General features: G+C 38.9%; 1 protein-coding gene and 2 pseudogenes across 1 annotated transcript; 2 read left to right on the top strand and 1 right to left on the bottom strand.

Annotated features, from left to right (window-relative positions):
- The window catches only part of LOC107971272 (RNA-binding motif protein, Y chromosome, family 1 member F/J-like), a 61,064-nt pseudogene extending 57,897 nt beyond the window's left edge, over positions 1-3,167 (top strand).
- Positions 1-23,082, bottom strand: part of LOC736791 (RNA-binding motif protein, Y chromosome, family 1 member F/J-like) — a 366,893-nt pseudogene that overhangs the window by 100,973 nt on the left and 242,838 nt on the right.
- LOC134809382 (proline-rich protein, Y-linked-like) lies at positions 13,703-15,025 on the top strand. The gene is given in 6 exon segments (XM_063805006.1): positions 13,703-13,771; positions 13,982-14,101; positions 14,218-14,291; positions 14,410-14,683; positions 14,685-14,773; positions 14,908-15,025. Coding segments are annotated over 6 exon segments (744 nt in total).

Genomic DNA, 23,082 nt, shown 5'->3' with positions numbered 1-23,082 from the left:
GTATATTAAAGGATAATTTTTTCTATTTTGAAACAGCAACGATGTTGTAATGACCCCTTTAATAGTGTTGTTTATTGCAGTAAAAGTAAATCTTGGCTATCATTAGAAAGTTTTCACTAGTACATTTTAATTTGTCAACATTTAAGATAGAGCCAACCACTTAGAGAGAAAGGAGAACTTTCATGTAAAAGTTTAGCATGCAGTCGTTCAAAGGTAGCAGTATTTGTGTTTGTGAGGTAGATTGAACTATGTGGGAAAATTTACCTTCCTCAGCTGAGAAAGGACAATGTATGTAAACTTTCAAATTGTGAAGATTTGGTGGTTTTACATGTTTTCCCTATGTCATTTGTAGTCATCAGTAATTCATATGAAAAGGAAAATAGTAACTAAGTAGTTCTTAACCATTACAAATGAACTTTTACCTAAGAATTAATGTTTGCCTTCAGCTTCGTTAGAAGAACTGGCCTTGTGGGAGCCATGGGATTATCCAAAGCCATAAGAAATATTCACAGTGTCATGACTGTCTAGTAATTTAGGAAACAAAGAATGGAGTCATAGAAGAAATAATTTTAAAAAGTTGTTTGAGAGAAGAGAAAATAGTGTTTCAGATTAGGTGTTCTTTACATAATGTTCCAACATTTTAATGTTAAAGGTCCCGTATCATATGGAAGAGGGAATTAGGGAGGTCCTCCACTCAGAGAGCCAATCTCTTCCTGGAGAAATGACCATATGTCTCTAAGAGATGACGGTTATGCAGCTAAGGATGGGTAAAGGAAAAAATTTTAAAAAGTTGATTATTTTTGTTTTGATGATGAAATAAACATAACAAAATTAATTATTATAAGGTAAACAGTTAAGTGGCATTTAATACATTCTATGTCATGCAACAACTACCTCCATCGAGTTCCAAAACATTTTCATGACGCCAAAATAAAACTCCAACTACCAGTTAAGCAGTTCCTTCCATTTTCTCCCTTCCCTCAGCTGCTAGCAAACACCAGTCAGTGTTCTGCCTCTGAACTTACTGTTGTGGGCATTTAATGTTAATGGGCTCAAACACTACACGACTTTTTGTATCTCTCTCCTTTCCTTTTCCATGATGTCCTGAAGGTTCATTTACATCATAGCACTTCACTCCTTCCACAAGCTGTTAACTCATTATTTTATTTGGGTTGTTTCCACCGCAGTATTTCTATGCACGCATATTTGTTTGAGTACACGTATTCAATTCGGGGTGTATATGAGTGGAATTGCTTGGTAGTATGATAATTATATTGTTTTCTTGAGGAACCACTACATTTCTCCATAGTAGCTGCACCATTTTCCATTCCAACTAGCATTGTATCAGGGTTCCAATTTATCTGCATCCTGTCAAACACTTGCTATTTCCTGCTTTTATTGCCATTCCAGTGTGTGTGTGTGTGTGTGTGTGTGTGTGTGAATTATGGTATCTCATTTTGGATTTGAAGTGCATTTTCTGAATCACTGATTGTGAGTATCTGTTCATGTGCTTTTTGGGCATTTGCCTATTTTATTTGAAGAAATATCCATTTAGGTTTTGGACCTTTTAATTTTGTTTAAGTTGTAACTTAGTTACGTTTTGGATACTAGAAGTTGAAAATTTAAAATGTGTTGCTTAAACTTATGCACGCAGAAATCATCCAAGCTCCTGAGAAACTAGGGATTATGCTCCACCATCTAGAGACTATGCATATCATGATTATGGTCATTCTAGTCGGGATGAACATCACTCTAGAGGATATAGGTACTATAACTTTTTCTGGACTTGTCAAAAAGATTTCTTAAGTTATTCATTCCAGCTAACATTGTATTAGGGTTCCAATTTATCTACATACTCTCAAACACTTGCTACTTCCTGCTTTTTAAAATGTAATGCCATTCTAGTGTGTGTGTGTGAAGTCTGGAATCTCATTTTGGATGTGAAATGCATTTTATGAATCACTGATTATTAGTATCTGTTCCATGTGTTTTTGGGCATTTGCCTATTTTATTTGGAGAAATATCTTTTTAGATGTTTGGCAATTTAATTGTGTTTAAGTTGTAATTTAGTTATATGTTGGATAGTAGAAGTTGAAAATTTAAAATTTGTTGCTTAAACTTACTCACACAGAAATCATCCAAGCTCCCAAGAAACCAGGGATTATGCTCCACCATCTAGAGGCTATGCATACCATGATAATGGTCAATCTAGTCGGGATGAACATTCCTCTAAAGGATATAGGTACTATAACATTATCTGGATTTATCAAATAGATTTCTTAAATTGTTTATTCTGACATTAAAAATTTTTTTTTCAATTTAGTGATAGTGGTGGCTACGACAAAACCCGTGGTAGAGATCATTCTGATTGTGCAAGTGGAAGTTCTTACAAAAATGAATTTCAGGGATATGGTAAGAGTCCAGGATGGATTTTTAAATTAAAGAATTTTATGTAATAGTCCAGATCATTATTTTAATGAAATTCTAAGGAAAATTATAAAGGACAATATAACATATTTAAATATTGAGTAGTCTAACAGTATAAAACGTAGGGAACGATATGAAGGAGAGAACTTCATGTGCAGAAAAAGTGACTCAACGTTTACTTCAGAATTAAATTTGTTAAGCTTCAAAATACTACTCCTACACTTCTTTTAAATAAAACCTTCTGACCAATGCAGGCTTAATTAATATCTATCCTGTCAACAAGGGCAGAGGAAAGCAGATATTTCCAAATAGCACTTTAACTAATTCATCCTTTAGTGGTGGCAGTAAAAGTGTTTAAATATAGTCCAACATATTATTTTATCAACCCTGCAGGGACCTCTCATGGTGCACCACCTGCAAGAGGGCCTCGGATGTCTTATGGTGGAAGCAGCCACTCTGATTATAACAATACACGAGATAGATATGGCAGAAGTCAAGAAAGTTACTCAAGAAGCTGCAGTGATTTTTACTTTTGTGGTCATGAGCACACTGGCAGAAAAGACCAAAGGAATCCACCTTCTCTGGGTAGGGTTCACCCTGCTCGTCGTGAAGCATATGGTAAGTGAAGTTATGTGGCATCTACAGTAGATGGTCGGGAAAGTCGATCTGAAAAGGAGACTGAAGCAGATATTAAAGCAAGTATTCCAAATAATAGTTATTGCATACCAAACCTTGTTTGAAAATCGAAAATTGAAATGTTATTTCTGCATTGTTACCTGCATATTACTAAAAGAAGCATATGGGCTTTGTGGAGACAGGTAGATACTAACTTCCTCCATGAAGGTTTTGAGGTATTCAAAGGAAAAGGAATTTTCTTCAAAGTAATTTCATACTTGTTAATGCTATTTGAAAACTATCTGTTTAGATGTAATATCTACATTAAAATGTTCAGAATAAAATTTTACAGTAATAGAAAATTCCTGATGTTATTGGTTAGCTGCACATGCTTAAAAGCAAATTCAATAGGAGAGTAAATTCTGTTGTTTGCTGAACATTTTCCTTTGTTTCTTTGAACATAAATAGATACAAAATTAGGCATATGTTACATCTCCCTTGCAAGCGGCGCAAGTTTTCCAATTAGGCTGTTTCTCTTTAAAAACTTATAAGCTTAAAATGTTTGAGAAGCCTTCAGAAAGACTACAAAACTGTCTGCCTCACCATAAAACGTTTATCTTTTAGAGGAATAGTACAGGTCAAAGGAAATAAATAGATGTGGTTGATACTAAAGTTTAAAACATCTGTAACATTCTACTTGAAGCGTTCGGTGACTGAAAGAGGATATGATAATGAAACCTTTTTTTTTTTTTTTTTTTTTTTACCTAAATCAAAACTGAACTAGCTAAGTTTCTGAAGTGCATAGCATAATGAAATTAAATGTTCCTAGTTTAAATAGTGGAAAGTAGGTGTTTTGTCTTGGGTGGTACTCATGATAATTTTTTCTTGAAAGTTTTGGCAGTGGTTGTTATAACAGTTTAGTAATAAGTTCTTACAAATAGGAATAATTTAGAATGGTTGGGATTTTATCAGTTTTTTTTTTTTTTTTTTTTTTTTTTTTGAGATGAAACGTAGCTTTGTCGCCCAAGCTGGGATGCAGTGGCTCCGTCTTGGCTTACTGCAAACTCCGCCTTCTGGGTCAAGCTCTTCTTCTGCCTCAGCATCCTGAGTAACTGGTATTAGATAAGTATGCACCACAGCTGGCTAATTTTTCATATTTTTAGTACAGAATGCATTTCACCATGTTTGCCAGGCCACTCTTTAAAATCCTGATCCATCCTCCTTGGACTCCCAAAGTGTAATCCTAAAATTACAGGCATGAGCCACCACTCTCAGCCTATCAGATTTAATTGATGATATGAATGGAAATGCTTTAAACCTCACACTTTTGGGACAATGAAGTGTATAAAACATAACTGCATAAAGTTTCAGACGGGATTGCTTAAAGGTTTAAGAAATCATCGAATGTTAAAAATAAAAAGATTTGGACCTAAATAACTAAACCAATTACTTTTCCTGATTATACACCTAAAGAAATGAAACACATGAAGTTCCTGAAGTTTTGCAGTCCATAATTTTTACAATTAACAGACTAATCTGCAAGGAAGGAGTATTTTCTTGAGAAAATTTTACAAGATCATCACTTTTTATAAGGTAAGGGTGCAAATAATTTTAAAGGGAGAAGTTACCAACTTCGATTTTTAAGTGAATTATTCATGTTATGAAGTTGTGTTTTCATTCACCTATAACATAGGATTGTGAGGGTGAAGTGAAAAGATACAACTCCCTAGTCTTGTGTATCTTATTGTCCAGGTGTGATGACTCAGGTCTTTAATTCCAACACTTGGGAAGCTGAGGCTTGCAGATACCTTTAGGTCAGGAGTTGAAAACCAGGCTGGCCAACACCATGAAATCCCTTCTCTAGCAAAAATATAAAAATTAGCCCGGTGTGGTGGCACACGCCTGTAGTGTGTTACAATTAATTGGGAGGCTCAGGCAGGAGAATCGTGTAAACCTGGAAGGCTGAGGCTGCATTGAGCCGATATTGTGCCATGCACTCTAATCTGGGAGACATTCCACCTTCACTCTATTAATTCTTTTGAGATATATAATAAACCATTATTAAATGTACTCATCTTGTGCTACTGAACACTAGATCTTATTCCTTCTAAGCAACTATAATTGAACCCACCCCCATTCCCTCTTTGATCCCTTCCTTACCAGTACACATTGCTTGTATCAAAATATCGCATGTATGCCAAAAGTATCTACAACTGTTATGTACAAATCTTTTTAAATAAGTAAAAAATTAAAAGGGTATCTCCAACAAGGTGATAAAATAGGAGGCTCTAATTTGTTCCTCCATCCACAAACGCAACAAATAAAAAGCCACACCCACAACAATTCCCTATGAGATAAACTCAGAAACTAGTTGAGATACTCTTGCACATAGGATTATGAAAATACTCACTTAAAAAGAAATAAGAAAAACTGAATCATGATCTTGTTCTAGAATTTGTGGCTGACACATGACCCTAGAGTCAATAGAGAACTGTTATTTCACAGCTTCTCTAAGAGGACTGAAGTGTTAAGCCACATACGTAATGCCCCAACTGTTAACAGCTGCTTCTTAACAAAATGATTGCCTATTTCTGGATTCTAGCACAGATTGGCATTCAAAGCTCTCCTAGGACCTCCAAGATAAAAGAGGGATTTAAGTAGACATTCAAGCACTTCTAAAACTGTTTCCTCCTGGTTTACTGAATCTTAAGCAGTCAAGAAAGCTCAGCTCCCACCTTGTTCCTCGAAGATTTTAGATTGTACATCTAACGTCTTGACTTTTTTCCTTCTTTTTTATTTTGAGATGGAGTCTTGCTCTGCTGCACAGGCTGGAGTGCAATAGCATGATCTCAGCTCACTGAAAACTCTGCCTCCCAGGCTCAAGTGGTTCCCCTGTCTCAGCCTCCTGAGTAACGGATATTCCCCTGTCTCAGCCTCCTGGCATCTGTGACCATGCCAGGCTAACTTTCGTATTTCTTAGTAGAGACAAGTTTTCACAATGTTGGTCAGGCTGGTCTCAAACTCCTGACCTCAGCTCATCCACCTTCCTCATCCTGCCAAAGAGCTGGGATTACAGGCGTGAGCCTGCACCCAGCCTTATCTTGACTTTTATAGCTTTTGCCCAGGTATCTTGTTTCTAATTTTGACTTTTGGATCTGTCAAGGTCCTCTGAGAGCAGGCACATAGGCATTTCTCATCAGTCTTCATCATCACTCACTCTAGCAATATACTGAGCTTCTAAATTTTCCTTCCAAGAAGTCGAACTACTCAACTATGGCCTTGACTTCTCAGGTTGCTGCCTAAGAGTTTGCACACTAACTTACCAATCTCTGGAAGCTAATGAATCCCAGCATTTTGTAGTTCCAGGATTCTAAAGAGGAAAAAGGGTTGTTTTACAATAACTCTGCATGATTTTTAAACTTGCCTATTGATGTAGTTTGGACATTTTTTCCTCCAAGTCTCAGGATGAAATACGGTCCTCCACACTGTAAATGACACCTAGTGGGAGGTGTTTGTTTGGGTCATGGGGATGGATCCCTCACAAATGGCCTGGCTGCCTTGCAATGGTTAATAAGTGAGTTTTCCACTGTATTATTGCCACAGTCTAGATCACATCCAAGTAGTTTGTTGAAAAGAGCCTTATACCTTCTCCTCTTCTCTCTCTCCCCTTCTCTTCTCTCCACACATGACGTGACTGTTTTCCTTTTATGTTCCATCCTGAGTGGAATCCTGGTGAGGCTCTCACCAGATGCAGATGCTGGCACCACACATCTTTTACAGCCTGCAGAACCAGGATCCAATGAAAGCTCTTTTCTGTATAAATTTCCCAGTCTCATAGTCTTTTTTAGGAACACAAACAGATTAAGACATGTATCTCTGGTTGATAACTTGCCTATGTCAGTAAGGAATGGAGCTCAGAATTCACTATTTCCTTCATTCCATAGAGGACAAAGAGGTGGTTTTCAATGGTCCCGTGAGCTCTTCCTTAAATCCAACCCTTGGCTTGCTCTAGCTTTCGGCTTCTCCATGGAAGCACCCCAACCTTTTAAACTCCTCCTCCCTTAGGATCGCTATTTTTTTTTTTTTTTTTTGAGATTGAGTCTCACTTTGTTACCCAGGTTGGAGTGCAGTGGCGTGATGTCAGCTCACTTTGACCTCTATCTCCTGGGTTCAAGAGATACTCCTGCCTCAACATTCCAAGTAGCTGGTACTACAGTCACATGCCACCAGGCCTGGCTATTTGTGTGTGTGTGTGTGTGTGTGTGTGTGTGTGTGTGTGTGTGTGTGTATGTATGTTTAGTAGACAGGGGATTTCACCCGCTTAGGCAGGATGGTCTTCACCTCCTGACCTCGTGATATGCTCACCTCAGCTTCCCAAAGTTCTGGGGTTACATGTGTGAGCCACTGTGCTCAGCCTGGAACAGTCTTTCAACTTGCCTGTTTCTGGGGTCTGATGTGACACAATAGGCATTCTGTGATTCTACTAACTCCCTCCCTCTCTGAAAAACAAAAACCTTAACTCACAACTCTCCTTAGGTAAGGACACCTTAGTGAATGATTCCATAACTTGCGATTGAATCTGAGACACCTTCTTCGACTGTAGAACTAAGAATAGCCACACAAATAGGATAAAATAACAGTTTTAATGTGATACTTTTCTCCTCTCCAAGCCAGCATAGTGTTGCATACAAAAAATTTCCCTGGACTCACAGTTTCTTCAGGGAGGAGAGAGTTGAAGGTGTACATTCAGCCTTTTCTTTTCCATTTTGCAATTCTTCATGTGATGTTCTCTCTAGTCTTACCCTGTGGGAAACATTGCGGGTATCAGACAACTGGGGTCAGTTAGAAACAAAGTACATGGATGGGGCTTACAGGGATCATAACAGTAATCTTACCAGTGGCTTTGCATTCCAGCCAGCAGAGGTGCACTGTCAGAGAAAGGAAGCAACAGCATCATTCTGCAGCAACGAACCATGGTTGATGGGTCTGCCAGGCTCAAATCACTGACTAACTGCCAAATCCCACAGTGATTTTCTCTGCAAAATTCCAAGGCTGTGACAAAGAGGCAGCTTGGTGATTATCCACAGAAGGGGCATATGACCCCACCCAATCCCAGCTGCCATACTTTTGACCATCCTAGCCCTGTGTGCTCCACCCATCCCCAGGCTGAAAAGCAGAGGCAATTTAGTAGTGAAGGATGAAGTTTCTGGCCCTACCTGGACACAGTGGGCAAGTCGTTTATATAATAAGCCTTGGTACCCCTGGAAGGAAGATCACTTCTGATATATCTAATGGAAATCACTGGGGCATTAGAATCTCTAGAGCACACGACTTTATTGAGAAACAGAGAATCCCAGTCTCAGCTCCAGCCCTTCCCACTGTTCAACAGCAGATATCAAGGGAACTGATTGTCAGTCCTAGGCCCTCTTGCTGCTGGCAGAAAGCTAGCCTATCTGTGCAGAGACCTTCCAGTAACCATCACAGCCAAAATTACAAGCATGCCATTCTGTGTTCCACAAGAGAATGTAAGTGGACACAGTCTCAGCTCCAACCTGTCCAATTTCAATTTCCAAAATGGAATCATTAGTAATAAGTGACCAACCAGCCAAAAAAAAAAAAAAAAGCCCAGAAACTGATAGATTTGGAAGAATTCTACCAGATCTACAAAAAGCTACATCATATTCCATTGTGTGGGTGATCCTAGTTTGTTCAACAGGTTCTGTATGTATGCTTACACACACACACACACACACACAAACACACACACAAACACACACACCTATGTTTCATGTTCTCTCAAAAAGCTGCAGTGGAAATGCCAAGCTGGCCTCTGGTATCATCTGAAGGCTCAGTGGGGAAGGACCCACTCCTTTGCTTGCATTACATTGTTGTCAGCAGCCTTGTCCACAATGGCAGTTTTGCAGGGCTTTCTTACAGCTCTCTGGAGAGCATGCAATTATGTTTATTTACATAGTTTACAATATATTCCTTAGCCTTTATCTCTAAACTTGAGGCTGAGTGCAATGACTTAGGTCTGTAATTTCAGTACTTTGGGAGGCTGCTGTTGGAGGATCCTCTGAGCCCAAAAGTCTGACACTACAGTGATGTATGATTCACCCTGATGACAGAGCAACACCCTGCCTCTAAGTAAATAAATAATAAAAATACAACTGATAGTAATATTTTTGTTTTACAGTTTGGAAAACACAAATTTCCTTGATCAAATGTAAGAATATTTGATAGTCACTAACACAGCACATTTGCTTGTGCATGGGAACCAATGCAGAAAAGCAGTGGGATTGGATGCTCATTCCCCTTAATGCCTGACACATAAATACTGTGATGATAAGTGGTGAGTTTAGACCAAGAAGGCTTTCTGCCAGAGCCCTCAACACTGTGGAAATAAAACCCTCCACAAGTCAGGAAACAAAACAGTCTTTCCTGGTAATAGTAACTGTAAAGCCTTTTGCAGATTTGATTTCATTTTTAATTTAGTGTAGATTAGGCAGCATAACAGACTACCCTGCACTCACTAGTATGTGATTTGATGATAAACATTAATTTGATTTGGTTGTTGAAAACTACAAGAATGTTAGTTAATACCATAGTTACATGAGTAATTTTGACAATCTACACTAGCTTATTTTAAACTTTCAGTTAGTCGACTAGAGACCTAAATATTATTTTAAACATAGTTCAAAAATTCATGTGGATAATGGGCAAAATGGCAAGTTTTTATTTTTATTCATTTCCTGTTGGTTTTATACCTTTCATTCTCTCTTCTCTCCCTTCTTTATTCCCTCCCTCCCTCCAACCTTCCTTCCTTCCCTTCTTCCTTCCTTCCTTCCTTCCTCCCTCTCTCTTTTTCTCTCTTTGATTTTTTTTGAAGACAGAATTCTGCTCTGTTGCCTAGGCTGGTGTGCAGTGGCATGATCTCAGCTCACTACAACCTCCCCATCCTGGGTTCAAGCAATTGTCCAGTCACAGCCTCCTGAGCAGCTGCCACTGCAGGCATATGACACCGATCCTATCTATTTTTCCTTTTTTGTATTTTTAGTAGAGACCGGTTTTCACAATATTTGCTCAGGCTGGTCTTGAACTCCTGTCCTCAAGTGATCCACCCACCTCAGACTCTCAAAGTGCTGGGATTCCAGGCATAAGCCACAATACCCACCCAGTTTTATTCATTTCTCTCTTCAGTGATCTCTCCTATCTATTTTAGTATTTTATTATTTGTTTTTATTTCTGAGACAGAGTCTCACTCTGGTGCCCAGGCTGGAGCACAGTGGCATAATCTTAATACAGGGCAAACTCTGTCCCCAGGGTTTGGGATAATATGCATGGGCCACCAAGGCTGGCTAGCTTTCATATGATATTAGACATGAGATCTTGCCATGTTGTCCAGGCTCGTCTCAAACTCCTGACATCAAGAAATCTGCCCACCTTGGCCTGCCAAACTGCTGGGAACGCACCTGTGAGCCTCTGTGCCCTGCCTCGTATCTGTTTTAAAGCTCAGTAGATAAGCAATATTGTCTTCCTGGAATGCTTTATGTTCACAAAAAAACTATAACACTATTATTTAGGTCTTTCGGATAAAGTATGGTAACACACAAAACATACACGCACAGACACAGACACAGTCAGTGATCAAAAAATCAGTGTAGGCCACGACCTAAAATGAAAGGTGAGCTGCTGCAGTTGCCTAGAATTAAACCAGACCAGAGTTGACCCATACCAGGCCGAGAGATGTGAACAGAGGCTTTCCAAAAGGTCTATCAGATACATGTTAGGTTATTCTCCAGCCATAGCAAAGGGACATTAAAGATCTGTTGTGTTTTGAAGAGTCTTGATGGTTTGACTTTTCCAGGGTATTAGCATTCGTGACATTGGCCTTTAAAGCTCTCCACAATTATTCAAATCAGTAGACAACTCAGTTTTTCTAGGAGTCTAAAGAGCTTTTCAAAATTATCTAAAATGTAATGGCTTAAAACAATCATTATAATTTACTAACTCTCAGTCTCTGCAATCTTCCATAGTCTCTCAGCCAAATGATTGTGGTTCAGGGGCACTCAGGAGGATGCAGTCTAGTGATGGCTCAGGATGGGGACATTGTCAGTTGTCTTCCTGTCTCCCTGGTGCCATGGCTAGCATGACTCAAATAGCTGGGGCTGGAATGCTGAGATCCTTGGGCATCTCCTATTTCTATGAGTCTTTCCATGGCATGTCCCTTCTGTATAGTGTTATCAGGGTGTTAGACTTCGTGATGTACTGGTCCAGGGCTCTCCTAAGGGGTTTGTCCCCATGAGAGCAGGAGACTTAGGCACAGCTGTGTCACCTTTTCTAGCCTAGGCCAGAGGTGGCCCAGTATCTAGAAAATGCTTGCCGTGTTTTCTATTAGAAAGCATTAGAAGCAAGTACTATGTTCAGTTACATCAGGAATATTTTCAAATGAGTTTGAGAAGAATTTCAAAGTGTGTTTTAGACCACTACAGTGGCCATGCCTAATCACTAATTATTTTTATAAGTGCTGGATGGGTTTTACCCAACACAATAGCAGATACAGACTTTTAACCTCGAAACCTATATGTCATAGCTCTGAACATTTGGTTACATGTATAAATAACTCTCAAGCAAAAATAGATTTTGAAATGACAGCTATAAATAAATAAAATAAATGAGATAAACTCATAAATATCTGGATGAAATGCTTGTAAACATGTCAGCTTTAAAAATGTCAAGAGGTCTGATGTGCCACTATTTTACTATTTCTATGGGTATTACTTGGACAGGAGGACAAGGACTCAGGGGTCTGCTGGTCCATCTCTGCACCTTGAAACAGCAGCTGGGGCACCAGAAGTAACCCTTACAGCCAACACCATGTAGTGAGGACAAGGAGTCCATCTGGGTTAAAGAGGTTGTGAACATAATGTGACCTGGAGGAGAAGTACACCTGGTAGGGCGACTAGGATCCAGGGCTCCGGCACACATTGAAATCCCCCATGCCCAGCTGTAGTGGAATGAATCCCTCAGCTTCTGCTGGGCTTCCAGGTATGTTCAGGAAGCAGCTCCCTGGGCTGAAAAGGATCCCCCCCCCTTCACTTGCCATGCAGGAGTGTGAGGCTTGTGGCCTCCACTCTGTCTGTTCCAGCTCTTTCCCTTCCCATTATCCCGCTGCTGGGTAAGGTGGCAGGACCCTGGAATGTAGAAGGGCCCTGGGTTGTTGACAGTGCCTGTGGGTGGCCATGTACTAGGAGGAGAGTCCCCACTGAGCCTCCCATGAGCTTGGCGGCTGGGAAGGAACAGTCCTGGGGCACTGGCTGGTCCAGAGTCCAGGGACCATTCCCGGAGAATGCCGGGAGGATGTTTTAAGCCTGTGGATCTGCAATATAGGTGGAAGAGCTGTATCTGCCATGGCTGACATCATCAGGGCAAGACACCCACTGGGTGGAGAGTTGGGCTTATGCATTTTACCCCTGTCTTGAAGAGACCATGCATGCCTGCCTCTCCTGGGACCAGTGATACTGGAGACCCCCCTCTGGGTCCACTCATGACCATAAGCTTAGGATGCTGTGTGCCTTGCTTCCTATCCGCCCAGGTGAGGCATCCTGGAGAGGATGCGTGGGGAGAAGCTTGTGTGCGCACATGAAGCACTGGAACTGGCTGTCACCGGCCTGTTTCTGAGCTCCCACCTGACTAAGTGATAAGTGTCTCATCTACCTGACCCCGCAGCCCGGGTTCCTCCTCCACCTACCGACCCATGCCCTCTTGGGGAGAATGCCAGCCTCCCTGGAGACTCAGGCCCTGCCGGACCCACATGCTGTCCTCCTGTCTCATGGGCTGGACACTCTCTGGTGCACAGGGATTCCCAGACAACGAATCCCAAAGCCCCGCAGTTTCCATTGCTTCTTCCCTGAATGCCCCGACTGAACACACAGGAAGATAGAAACAGCTGCTAGGTTTCATTTCCCTCCGGATGTCATTTCAGGTCCATGACATCTCCTCTATGTAGCTCACGCCAGCCACCCTTTTCCTCCTCCCTCTGCCGTTTGGAGAACCATGAGGACTCTGCGTCTCCCTAGCGCGCAGGCTTCTCAGGTCCTGAAGTTGGATTGCGAAACCTGGTGGCTCCCTGTTTCCCAGCTCAAGAGCTGAGTTTGAGGCACATCTGTGGGCGGGAGTGTGTCCCCCAACAAACCAAGGTACACAAAGGTACACAGGCACAGGTGTGCACACTCGTGCACCAGCTCAGACACGCAGGTGGGAACATGCCCACACTCACACTGGTATGAGGGAAACTGTGTGTCTACACCAATACTCAGGTGAGCCTTAATGCTCAGCCACATTGCTTCGCTGGACACACACAGAAGGTTCCTTGCCATTTAATTGATCATCTACAGTGGGATCTATTTTTACTTTTATACTTTTTTAATTTACCAAAGTATGTTGCATTCTTTCCCCCATCATGAAAACGACTGATACAAGGAGGAAGAGCACTTTTCATAACAAATTACTTTATCTGCATCTATAGTATTAAGGTACTTTACAAATTTTATGTCTGTTTTTTAATGTCATAGGAAATGTCTCAGGGCTGGGGAAGCATGAGTGAGGGTGGCAGAGGGAGAAAGCATGTCAAGGGACCCTGGAGTTATTGAAACAGAACATGATAGGACTGGCCACTCTAGAAGGGCGTAGACCTGGGTTCGCCCTCCTGTGCACCTCTGCGTGGAGGGTAAGAGGGCCTTAGTTGAGCCTAACTGAGCCCCAGGTGTTAACAGGCCTCAAGGCGTGGAAGGGACCCACGTGCACCAGCTAGGTTTTGTTTCCCTCCAAATATCATCTCAGATCCATGGCATCTCCTCTAGGTAGCTTGAGCCAGCCACCCTTTTCCTCCTCCCTCTGTCATTTGTGAGAACCATGAGGACTCTTCGCGTCTCCCTAGCGTGTAGGCTTCAGGGGTCCTGAATTTGGATTGCCAAACCTGGTGGTGCCCTGCTTCCCAGCGCAAGAGCTGAGTCTGAGGCACATCTGTGGGCCGGAGTGTGGGCCCCCCCAGACCAAGGTACACAAAGGCACACAGTCACGGGTGTGCACACGTTCCCATTCCATCTCCCTTCTGGCTCACCATCCATCTGCTGACAACTTCCACTCAATGAAACCTTGCACTTATTCTCCAAGCCCACGTGTGAGCCAATTCTTCAGGTACACCAAAGTAGGAAACCCCGGGATCCAGAAAGCCTTCTGTTTTTGCGGTAAGGCAGAGTGTCTTCTTGAGCTAACACAAGACGCCTACAGATGGATAAACTAAATTAACATCGTATATAACACATGGCCGCTGGGGATTCGGGAGCTGTAAACATTCACCCCTAGATGCTGCCTGGGATCGGAGCCGCACAACCTGTCCTCATTGCTCGCTCCGGAGGCCGGGCAGGAACCTCTGCCAAAGCTTCTACCTCAGCCGCTGGCAGGCCATGCGGCCTGGGGCATTCACGGAGCTCCAACGAGTCTGTTACTGGCTGGGGAGTGCTGGGGCCAGGGCATGGCCGTGCCCGCTGATCCTCCTCCTGCCTCTCCATATCGGACTTCTCCTCGACCACCACCTGGACCACTGCCACGATATCGTCCACAGCAGCACCTTCTCCTCCCCCCTAGGGCGCCTCCACGCTCTGTGCCCTGGCTGCCCTCTCCAGCAGAGCCTCCAATTTGAACGGGGTACACTGTGCGCTCCACGTCTGTGTAAGTATATCCTTAAAATATACTTAAAAAAACAACAACAAAAAAACTTAAAAGCGTTCCCATTTCTCCACATCCTCTCCAACATCTGTTGTTCCCTCACTTTTTAATGATCGCCATTCTAACTGGCATGAGATGGTATCTCATTGTATTTGCAAGGTCATGGATGAAGCTGGAAACCATCATACTAAGCAAACTATCACAAGGACAGAAAACCAAACACCGCATGTTCTCACTGATAAGTGAGAGTTGAACAATGAGAACACATGGACACAGGGCAGGGAACATCACCCACCGAGGCCGGTCGCGGGGGTGGGGGGTTGAGGGAGGGATAGCATTTGGAGAAATACCTAATGTAAATGACGAGTTGATGGGGGCAGCTAACAAACATGGAACATGTATCCCTATGTTACAAACCTGCACGTTGTGTACATGTACCCTAGAACTTACAGGATAATAAAACAAAACAAAAAAAAAAAAAAGAAAAAAAAAACCCTTAAAATTAAAAATAGCTCTCCAAACCCAAATACTAAATAGAAAATGAGAATCAAGTGGCCTAGAATGTAACTTAAATGAAAATGTCACAAACATTCAGCAGATAGTTTCTAAATGCCACAATAAGCCTGGCAGTCTGCAAGAAGCTCAGAAAAACACTGTTTCCTTGCTATTTTGAGCGTGCAGTAGGAACAGGTACAGAGATAAATGAGGAATAGTAAGTGTGATAACTGCTGTAATAGGCAAATACAGGCAATATAACTGCAAATAAGGGCAACGATTTTGATAAGCAAAACATTAATAAAAATGAAACGTTAAAAAAAAGACTCATGATTTTAATAAACATTGCCTTCTTCACTCCAGAAGAAAACTCATGCCTCTGCTTTACTGGTTGACATGTTCTTAAAGAGATGTAACAGCTCTGATTTCTGTTACTAAATCACATTTTCGTCACTTATGAAACACAAGTTTAAAATTCCTTTTGAAGGTCAAATGAGAATATTTGCTGTTACTGGATGAACTGTCAAGTGCTACCCAAATATTATTTTCTCACAGGGATTGATACCATGTGTATGTCACATGGTCAATGTAGCATTCTCATAAAGGAAACCTTGAAATGCGTCTGCTGCTCAGTTTTTATTTTTCAGCTGTTTCACTCGTTGTTATTTATCATATGCTTCCTAGGGGCTTTTGAATTTTAATGAGAATATGTAAAAACCGAAAAGAGAAGGACAATGAAATTGCAAGACTACAGTCATAATAATTTCATTGATTAATTCAATTGTTTATAGAGCAAGATTACATTATATTTCTCCCAAAAGATCCTTGGAGAAATTCTAAGATGATGCACCCAGTGTTTGAAATGGCTGTAAAGTTGTTGCTTAAGTTAGAGCTAACTGTTTTTAGAGCATGAAGATACATTAATAGTTTCATGTATTAAAACACAGAAAATAGGAATTTTAGTGCTAGTTGCTCTCACCAGAAATAATCATAGCTTTTAAACTGTTCTTTATGTCAAAATAAACTTTTCATTTTCCCACCTCATGTTTTGGATGCGGCATGTATTTTTAAATGCATTTTCACCCTTATGTGCTTCTGTGAGAAACTGTGGATTTAAGTTCATATCATAATTATCTTACAGCTTCACTTGTCTGTTCCTAAAGGTTCACGGAAGTAAAAAATTCCATTTATGCTTGTATCTTTCAGCAACCTCATTTCAGATAACAGTGCACATTACTGCAGAAATCACATGATACAGGTCCAAAGGAAGAAGAAGAAGAAAGCAAGTTTTTAAGTCTATACATTTGTAACACTGTATCAGAAACTCCGTAGTCATAGTGAAATAAAAAAGTGATCACAGTCAATTCCATCTCATACCTAGACTGAAATAAGAACCTTCAAAAGAAAAGAAAGTTAAGCATTTTGGGCTTGTCAAAATTTTCCTATATAGATAAAATTATTGGTGACTTTCTCTCACTAGAAAACATAAACAAAAATCCATGCTTTATATATGTATAAATAAAAATATTTTTATTTCTATCAGTTGCGACATGCAAGCAAGTAATAAAGTAAAAGTACAATAATAAAATGATATAAGGAGATTTCTCTGTGTAAAAGAATTCCATTGATACTATTAATTAAAAAAAAAAAACCCATAGAGAAACTACATGGCTGCTTTTTAGTACTACTACTTTTTAGTATTTTACTTACATTTTAAATAATCAACAAATTAAAGGAAATTCTTAATCATTGTTTATTACCAACGACATTATTCTACTCGAGTAATCGTTTGAGATTACATATTTTAAATAAACCATTAAAAACAAATTGTATTGAGCGATATTAGCTTTCGATGAATACTTCTGTATTTGTAGTCATGTGAAGTATAACTTTCTCCTCAAAATGGATCTTTTATAAAACCAGTGTTAATGTTTTCTCTGATACAAACTCTGGGATTTCTCGTGGCTTTACTATATACATACATTACATGCTTCCAGAAAGTAGGATTCAAACAGATGGAAAAAATATATTTCTGACAAAATTCTAGGAAAGGGAATGGTAAAATGGGAGAATAATTTCTAAATTTCTAACTGTTGATCAATGGATTTGGATACATTTAGATGTAGACAAATATTTACACACTGCAAGTTTGCCCTTGTGTATATACATTTAAATGAGATAATCATATGTATGGGTTGTGTAATCTTTGAATTAATCCTCAATTTTACATATGGGAAATTTGACAAGAGTTTACCCTTATCAAATACTCAATTTGAAGTACTATACTCAATTTGATGTAAAGCTAACAAAATCTCTGTCAACATCATTTCAATTAATCCAATATTGTTAACTGCTGATAGCTTCATTCTCCTTGTCCCCTGTTGGTAGCCTGAAAGCTGATTCTCACTCTAATTCAGCACTCAGGTTCCCATCCACAAGGGACTGTCAGTTTGCTGTGGATTGTGACCTCTGACTCCACCACTTTGGTCCTATAACAGTCCTACCTTTGCATATTTAATGAACTTGGTACATGGTTAAAAAGATAAAAGTGCAGTGAAATGTCAGACCATGCTGTGAAATATTCCATTGTTTCTATATCTCTAATTGACCTTTCATGTTATAGAGGACAAGAAAAATAATGCAATACATTTCTTAGTATCCAGTCCAAGGCACTCCTTCTTATTAATACACCAAACCCATCCCTTCAAGGCACTGACATCTAAGGAGGGTGGTTTTTACTTGGAAGGGGGCAGGTCAGCTCTCTTTTCCCACAGCCCCACAGAGCTCTGTGTTCTTCTGCAGACAATGAGGCAGCTATCCGTTGAGCCTTGGTAAAAAGTAAAAATAAGTCCCACTGTAGATGACCAGTTAAATGGCAGGGGACCTTCTGTGTGTGTCTAGCGAGGGAATGTGGCTGAGCATTAAAGCCCACCTCTTAGGTCACTTCAGGTTCCCCAATTCTGAAGTATGAGTGTTACTGTTCCCTGATGGGCCTTTCTCCCCCAGACCAGGGATGGCCTGTGATTTCTCACTGCAGTCTCTTCCCTGAGCCTTGAGTTCTCCAGATGTGTGCCCTCCAGCATTTTCCTGTTTCAATATGAGTCTGTTTCCAATGCAGTGTGCTTTCTACAATACTGCAGTGTTATCTCTTTGCATATATTTGACAAAACAAGTTACAAACTATAACTAATGTGAGAAGAAAGTAAATGGTATGGAATAAGGAAGAAAAATGAAACACTGTGTCAGCAAGGAATAATTTTTACTTTATATAACAGAAAAAGTAAACATGAATTAAACAAACAGGGATTTCTAGTTTTCACATGTGAACCAGCCATACTTAAGCAGTTGCTGCCTTTCATCAGTGGCTCTGCTGCACTGTAGTAGCAGGGCTGCACAGTAGCAGCAGTAATTTTTTTTTTTTTTTTTTTTTTTTTTTTTTGGTATTTTCTCCAAGGCGAAACCTAGCTCAAATCCAACACCATATTGGGTCCAGTTGTTGCTATCCAGCTTTGCCCACACTCTTGTTTGTGGGAGTCTTATCAGCTTCCAGTTTATGCAGCTACTTTAAGGGTGTATTTTTGCTTGTCATGTGAAACTGCTGCTTGAGATTGGCTTTTCTCCTGCAATCACCTAGTATTTTTCCTGTCTCAAATTATGTGCCTTGCTCATTTTTCTCCTCAGGACACTATAGGATATTCTTTAGCTGACTCTTTTGAAGAGCGTTGGTAAACCAGTTTCATTTCCGTCAAATACTTCTGAGAATTCCTGAGAAACTTATTCATGTCTCAGCTAAAAACCTAGCACTGGACCACTGCCCACTGCCTGCTCAGCTGCGTGTTACTACTTCTTTCTTTAGATGAGATCCCCTAAACAGCAACCGCATGGGTCCCCCACACTTCCACTAAAGACAAACATCCAATGTTTAAAACATTTTAAATCTTAGATATAGCATAAAAGGATTATAAGATACAAAACACAAATGGGACACATATATTAAGAAACAGAATTTTAGCCAGTACCAGTCTTTGACAAAAAAGTTAACCATTTTAACTCTACAGTATAAATGTATTTACAAATAAAGTATATGCATAGAGAAATGTTTTTTGCATTGTACATACTTTCTCCAGTGATGTCTTAGACACTCATTTCAAATAGGCCATTGATCGAATTTCAACTATATCCTATAATGAAAATAATAGAGTAGAAGTTTTTTATTTTTATTTATTTATTTTTTTTTAGCAGATCACATGTACACATTGGTCTTCCAGTTGTACTGAGTCTTTTGTGTGTGTGTGTGTATGTCAATGTAATTTTAGGTAGTTACAGAGAATATATTTAGTACAAATAATTAGAAATTAACCAGATTTTCTTTGTAATAAAAAAGAAAACGATTAACTTCAATTGAATATTTAATTGAACAGTAAAACTGGATAAGAATTTATTCTGCTCAGAGAAAAGATGTACTGTGCTTTGCAGACTGAAAGAGTTCTTTACTGAGTAACCCAGTATTTGCCTTTACCACAAAACTAGATTGGTTTTGCTAGACTCCTGTAGCCAGCTACCTGCAGAGAAGGAAATTCTACTAGAGAGAATTCTAAATTGAATATTAAATATTATTTCATTTGGGTGAAGCATTCACATATAATATTCTTTTACATTCAGCGTAATTATAGAAGTTTAATTTTAATACGCTTTCCAAAAAACTAATTATAAAAATCAAAAAGAGAATTGTAATACCTCCTTTAAAAAGTTTTAGCCTGCTCAAATCTAACAAGTCTGCTCTGAAATACCTGAAAATAAGATATGAAATAAATAAGAAAAGAAAATACCGCAGAATGTACCAGACTTTTTTATGTATTGGCTGTGCACACATCTGCTAGCTTTTAGTAGCAGACAGAGTGCAGTCTACATAATTGTATTCATAATAGATGCCTATGCATGATATAGTCACACATAAATATTATTTCTCTGAAGATTGAAATAGAAAGCTAGGAAAACACAACATGACACATAAGCTGAATTACATTTAAGGAAGTGTGGATTATATAGTTAAATGATCTCTTCATGGGACTTCTTATCACTATCTCACTGGTTAGTCTAAGGATTAATTAGTTAAAGTTCCTAGACTCTTTCAAGCTAAGAAACACTGTGTAAGTGCTATGCTTTATCAGGGTAACATGAGAGTGAGGCATACATGATTTGCAAACTCACAGGCTCTTCGAAATGTGTGTCTAGCCTGATTGAGAGTTTTTTCTAACAGTGTTTTATGGATTGGAAAGTGCTTATCATATTTGAAGATGAAATATGCTCTATTGAAATCAGGCAAATCTGCAAAATCAATCTTTGTTCTATTTATTAGTAAAGTGATGTTTCTCAAAATAGAAGAAAACTTGTGATATGATTTTGAAGTTAATATATAATCAGGTAGAATTTTGACATCAATTATAACTTGCCTATTATCATGTGATTGACTCAGCTGTTGTTCTCTTAATTAGTGCAACTGAAGTCTAGTTAATTTGCATAAAGGTAGCTATCCCATCTTTTATACTTTTAAAGACAGTCAGGAGACTGGTGCTTTGTGAATTTTTAATGTTTATGTAAATGTTATAAGCTGTGTATTATTTCACTTATTTTTTTCTTAACATTTTTGTTGAGAGCTGCCATTATTGATGGCATAGTTCTCAGTCTACTGAATTTCATTATGTTCCATTCTGTGTTTATTGAAATGCTACAGTGAAAAGCCTTCCCTATGCCTCTGGGTACACATGTGGGAGAGTTTATAATGAAAATACTAGAAGAATGGCTGGACTGCAGTGTGCATACAGTTTTAACTTTGAGGGGATAAAATATTCTCCTTAGCTCCCAGGGCTACCACTTTATTACTGTTGTTCATCCATGCTAATCAGCTTTGCATTTGTCTTAGGTTTTTCATTTTTAATGAAGTATTATTATAAGTTACATTGATTAGAACCAGCATGTGTTTGTTAAATGTTCATTTTGTTTAATAATTATAGATAGCTATTGTCAGGGCTCTATCAGTATGTGAGGAAAATAAAATATTAACAGAATGATGACTTGAATAGGGGGATAAGTCTGAAAATCAACTTTATTTTCCTAACACAGTTTATACAAAACATAGTTAATGCTTCATTTTCAAGGACAGCATGTAGCAGAGTGCTTGACAATAAATCAATATACGCTGAGTCAGTATTGGCTAGTAATGGCTAGCTTCTTCCAGTCTTGCCTGGTGATGGAAGAAGTATTTAACATATTTTTTTTTTCTATGTGGCTCACTCACGTGACACTGCCAGATCATCATATGGTGGGTTTGGGGAAAATGAAGGAAATAGTAGGCTAGATATATGTAAATTATGTGTTAGAAATAGAAGCTTAGCCCACAAAGCGTAGTTAATTTGTCTGGCCACAGGGGTTTTGTCATCTCTCGTATACCTACAACTATTTATTTATAGGTTGTTTGCTAATGACTATTTTTAAAAAATCTGTTTCAGCAGCAATGACATAAAAATCCAAGTAGATATTTAATCAAAAACTGCTCAATTTCCCTTTCAATCAAATTATGGGCTGAAAGGTGCCAATAAACACACGGTGTAATCATAAAGCCTTGTAGTCCATGTTGGGACCATAAGGCTAAAAGTGATATCCTGAAATCCAGAATATGGAGGGTTGAGGGGAAAAACCAGCTGCTATTTAAGAAGGTAATACTTAGTTACATGAAGAAAACTATGCCTGAAGATGACATTTTCACAGGTTTAGTGTGTGAATTCGGAAAAATTAAGCATATAATTCTGAGATGCCTGGCTTTTTATTTACATCAGATTACTATTTTTTAAAATCAATTGTGTACATTTTTAATTCTAATTTTTCTGCACTTAAGAAATATTCATCAGTAATTGTTAGTATGTAAGCACCATAAGCTCCATTAACAGAAGAAATTCCAAAAGAGTTGGATAATGCCATTTAGATGTTTCAAACAGAAAATTGGATTAAAATGTGGTTTGAATTTTTAGTCAATCATTGGGACCAAAATAAAGCTGTGGAAATATTATTGTGCCAGAAAAAAAATTGAACAACATGATAAATGCTTTTTAAAGTTCACTTAAAAAGCTAAACATTGTTGATAACTTTTATCGGTGACAAGAAGAAGCAACTTCGGAAAAGCTCAAGTGACTTTATTTAAAAATCAGTATAATATTAAAATAAATGCATTTTCCAGAAAAGAACTACAGATAATTATTGTTAAGAAACAGATTACTTCATATAAATATGTTCTAGAATAATTATTCTGCCTACTCTTTTAAATATTTAAATAATAAATATAAAGAAGTTATTTTTCTGTTTTGCCTCAAGATATGTAATTGTGGTTTTTAAATTTTTGAAGCATTTTATTTTCAAAAATAGTTGGAAGATAACTATTTCATAGATCCATCAATACAATAAAAAAACCTGTAAGGAAATAATATAATAAATATTAAATAATTTTATATATGTTAGTACCCTTTGTTCTCAAAAAAGTTTCCATTGGAGCAACCAAAGTTTTAGTCACCCTAATTTTACTAAATATCATTAGATAGTCCTGTGATTGATGGAACCAAATTTCCATTCCTTATACCCTTGACTACACTTGGTACTTTTATTTTAATAGTTGCCAAACTAACGAACAAAAGTTGGAATGTAATGTGGTTTTGATTTATATCCCCGGATTACTAATGAGCTCAAACATCTAGCCATTTTCCGTTGGTCGTTTAATTTTCATCTCTTCTAAAATGGATCCATTTACCTGTCCTGTTTTCCTCT

This window comes from Pan troglodytes, chromosome Y (assembly GCF_028858775.2).
Source record: "Pan troglodytes isolate AG18354 chromosome Y, NHGRI_mPanTro3-v2.0_pri, whole genome shotgun sequence".
Classification (NCBI taxonomy): domain Eukaryota; kingdom Metazoa; phylum Chordata; class Mammalia; order Primates; family Hominidae; genus Pan; species Pan troglodytes.
Note: the sequence above shows the minus strand (reverse complement) of the source record. Positions and strands in the feature narration are given on the sequence as shown.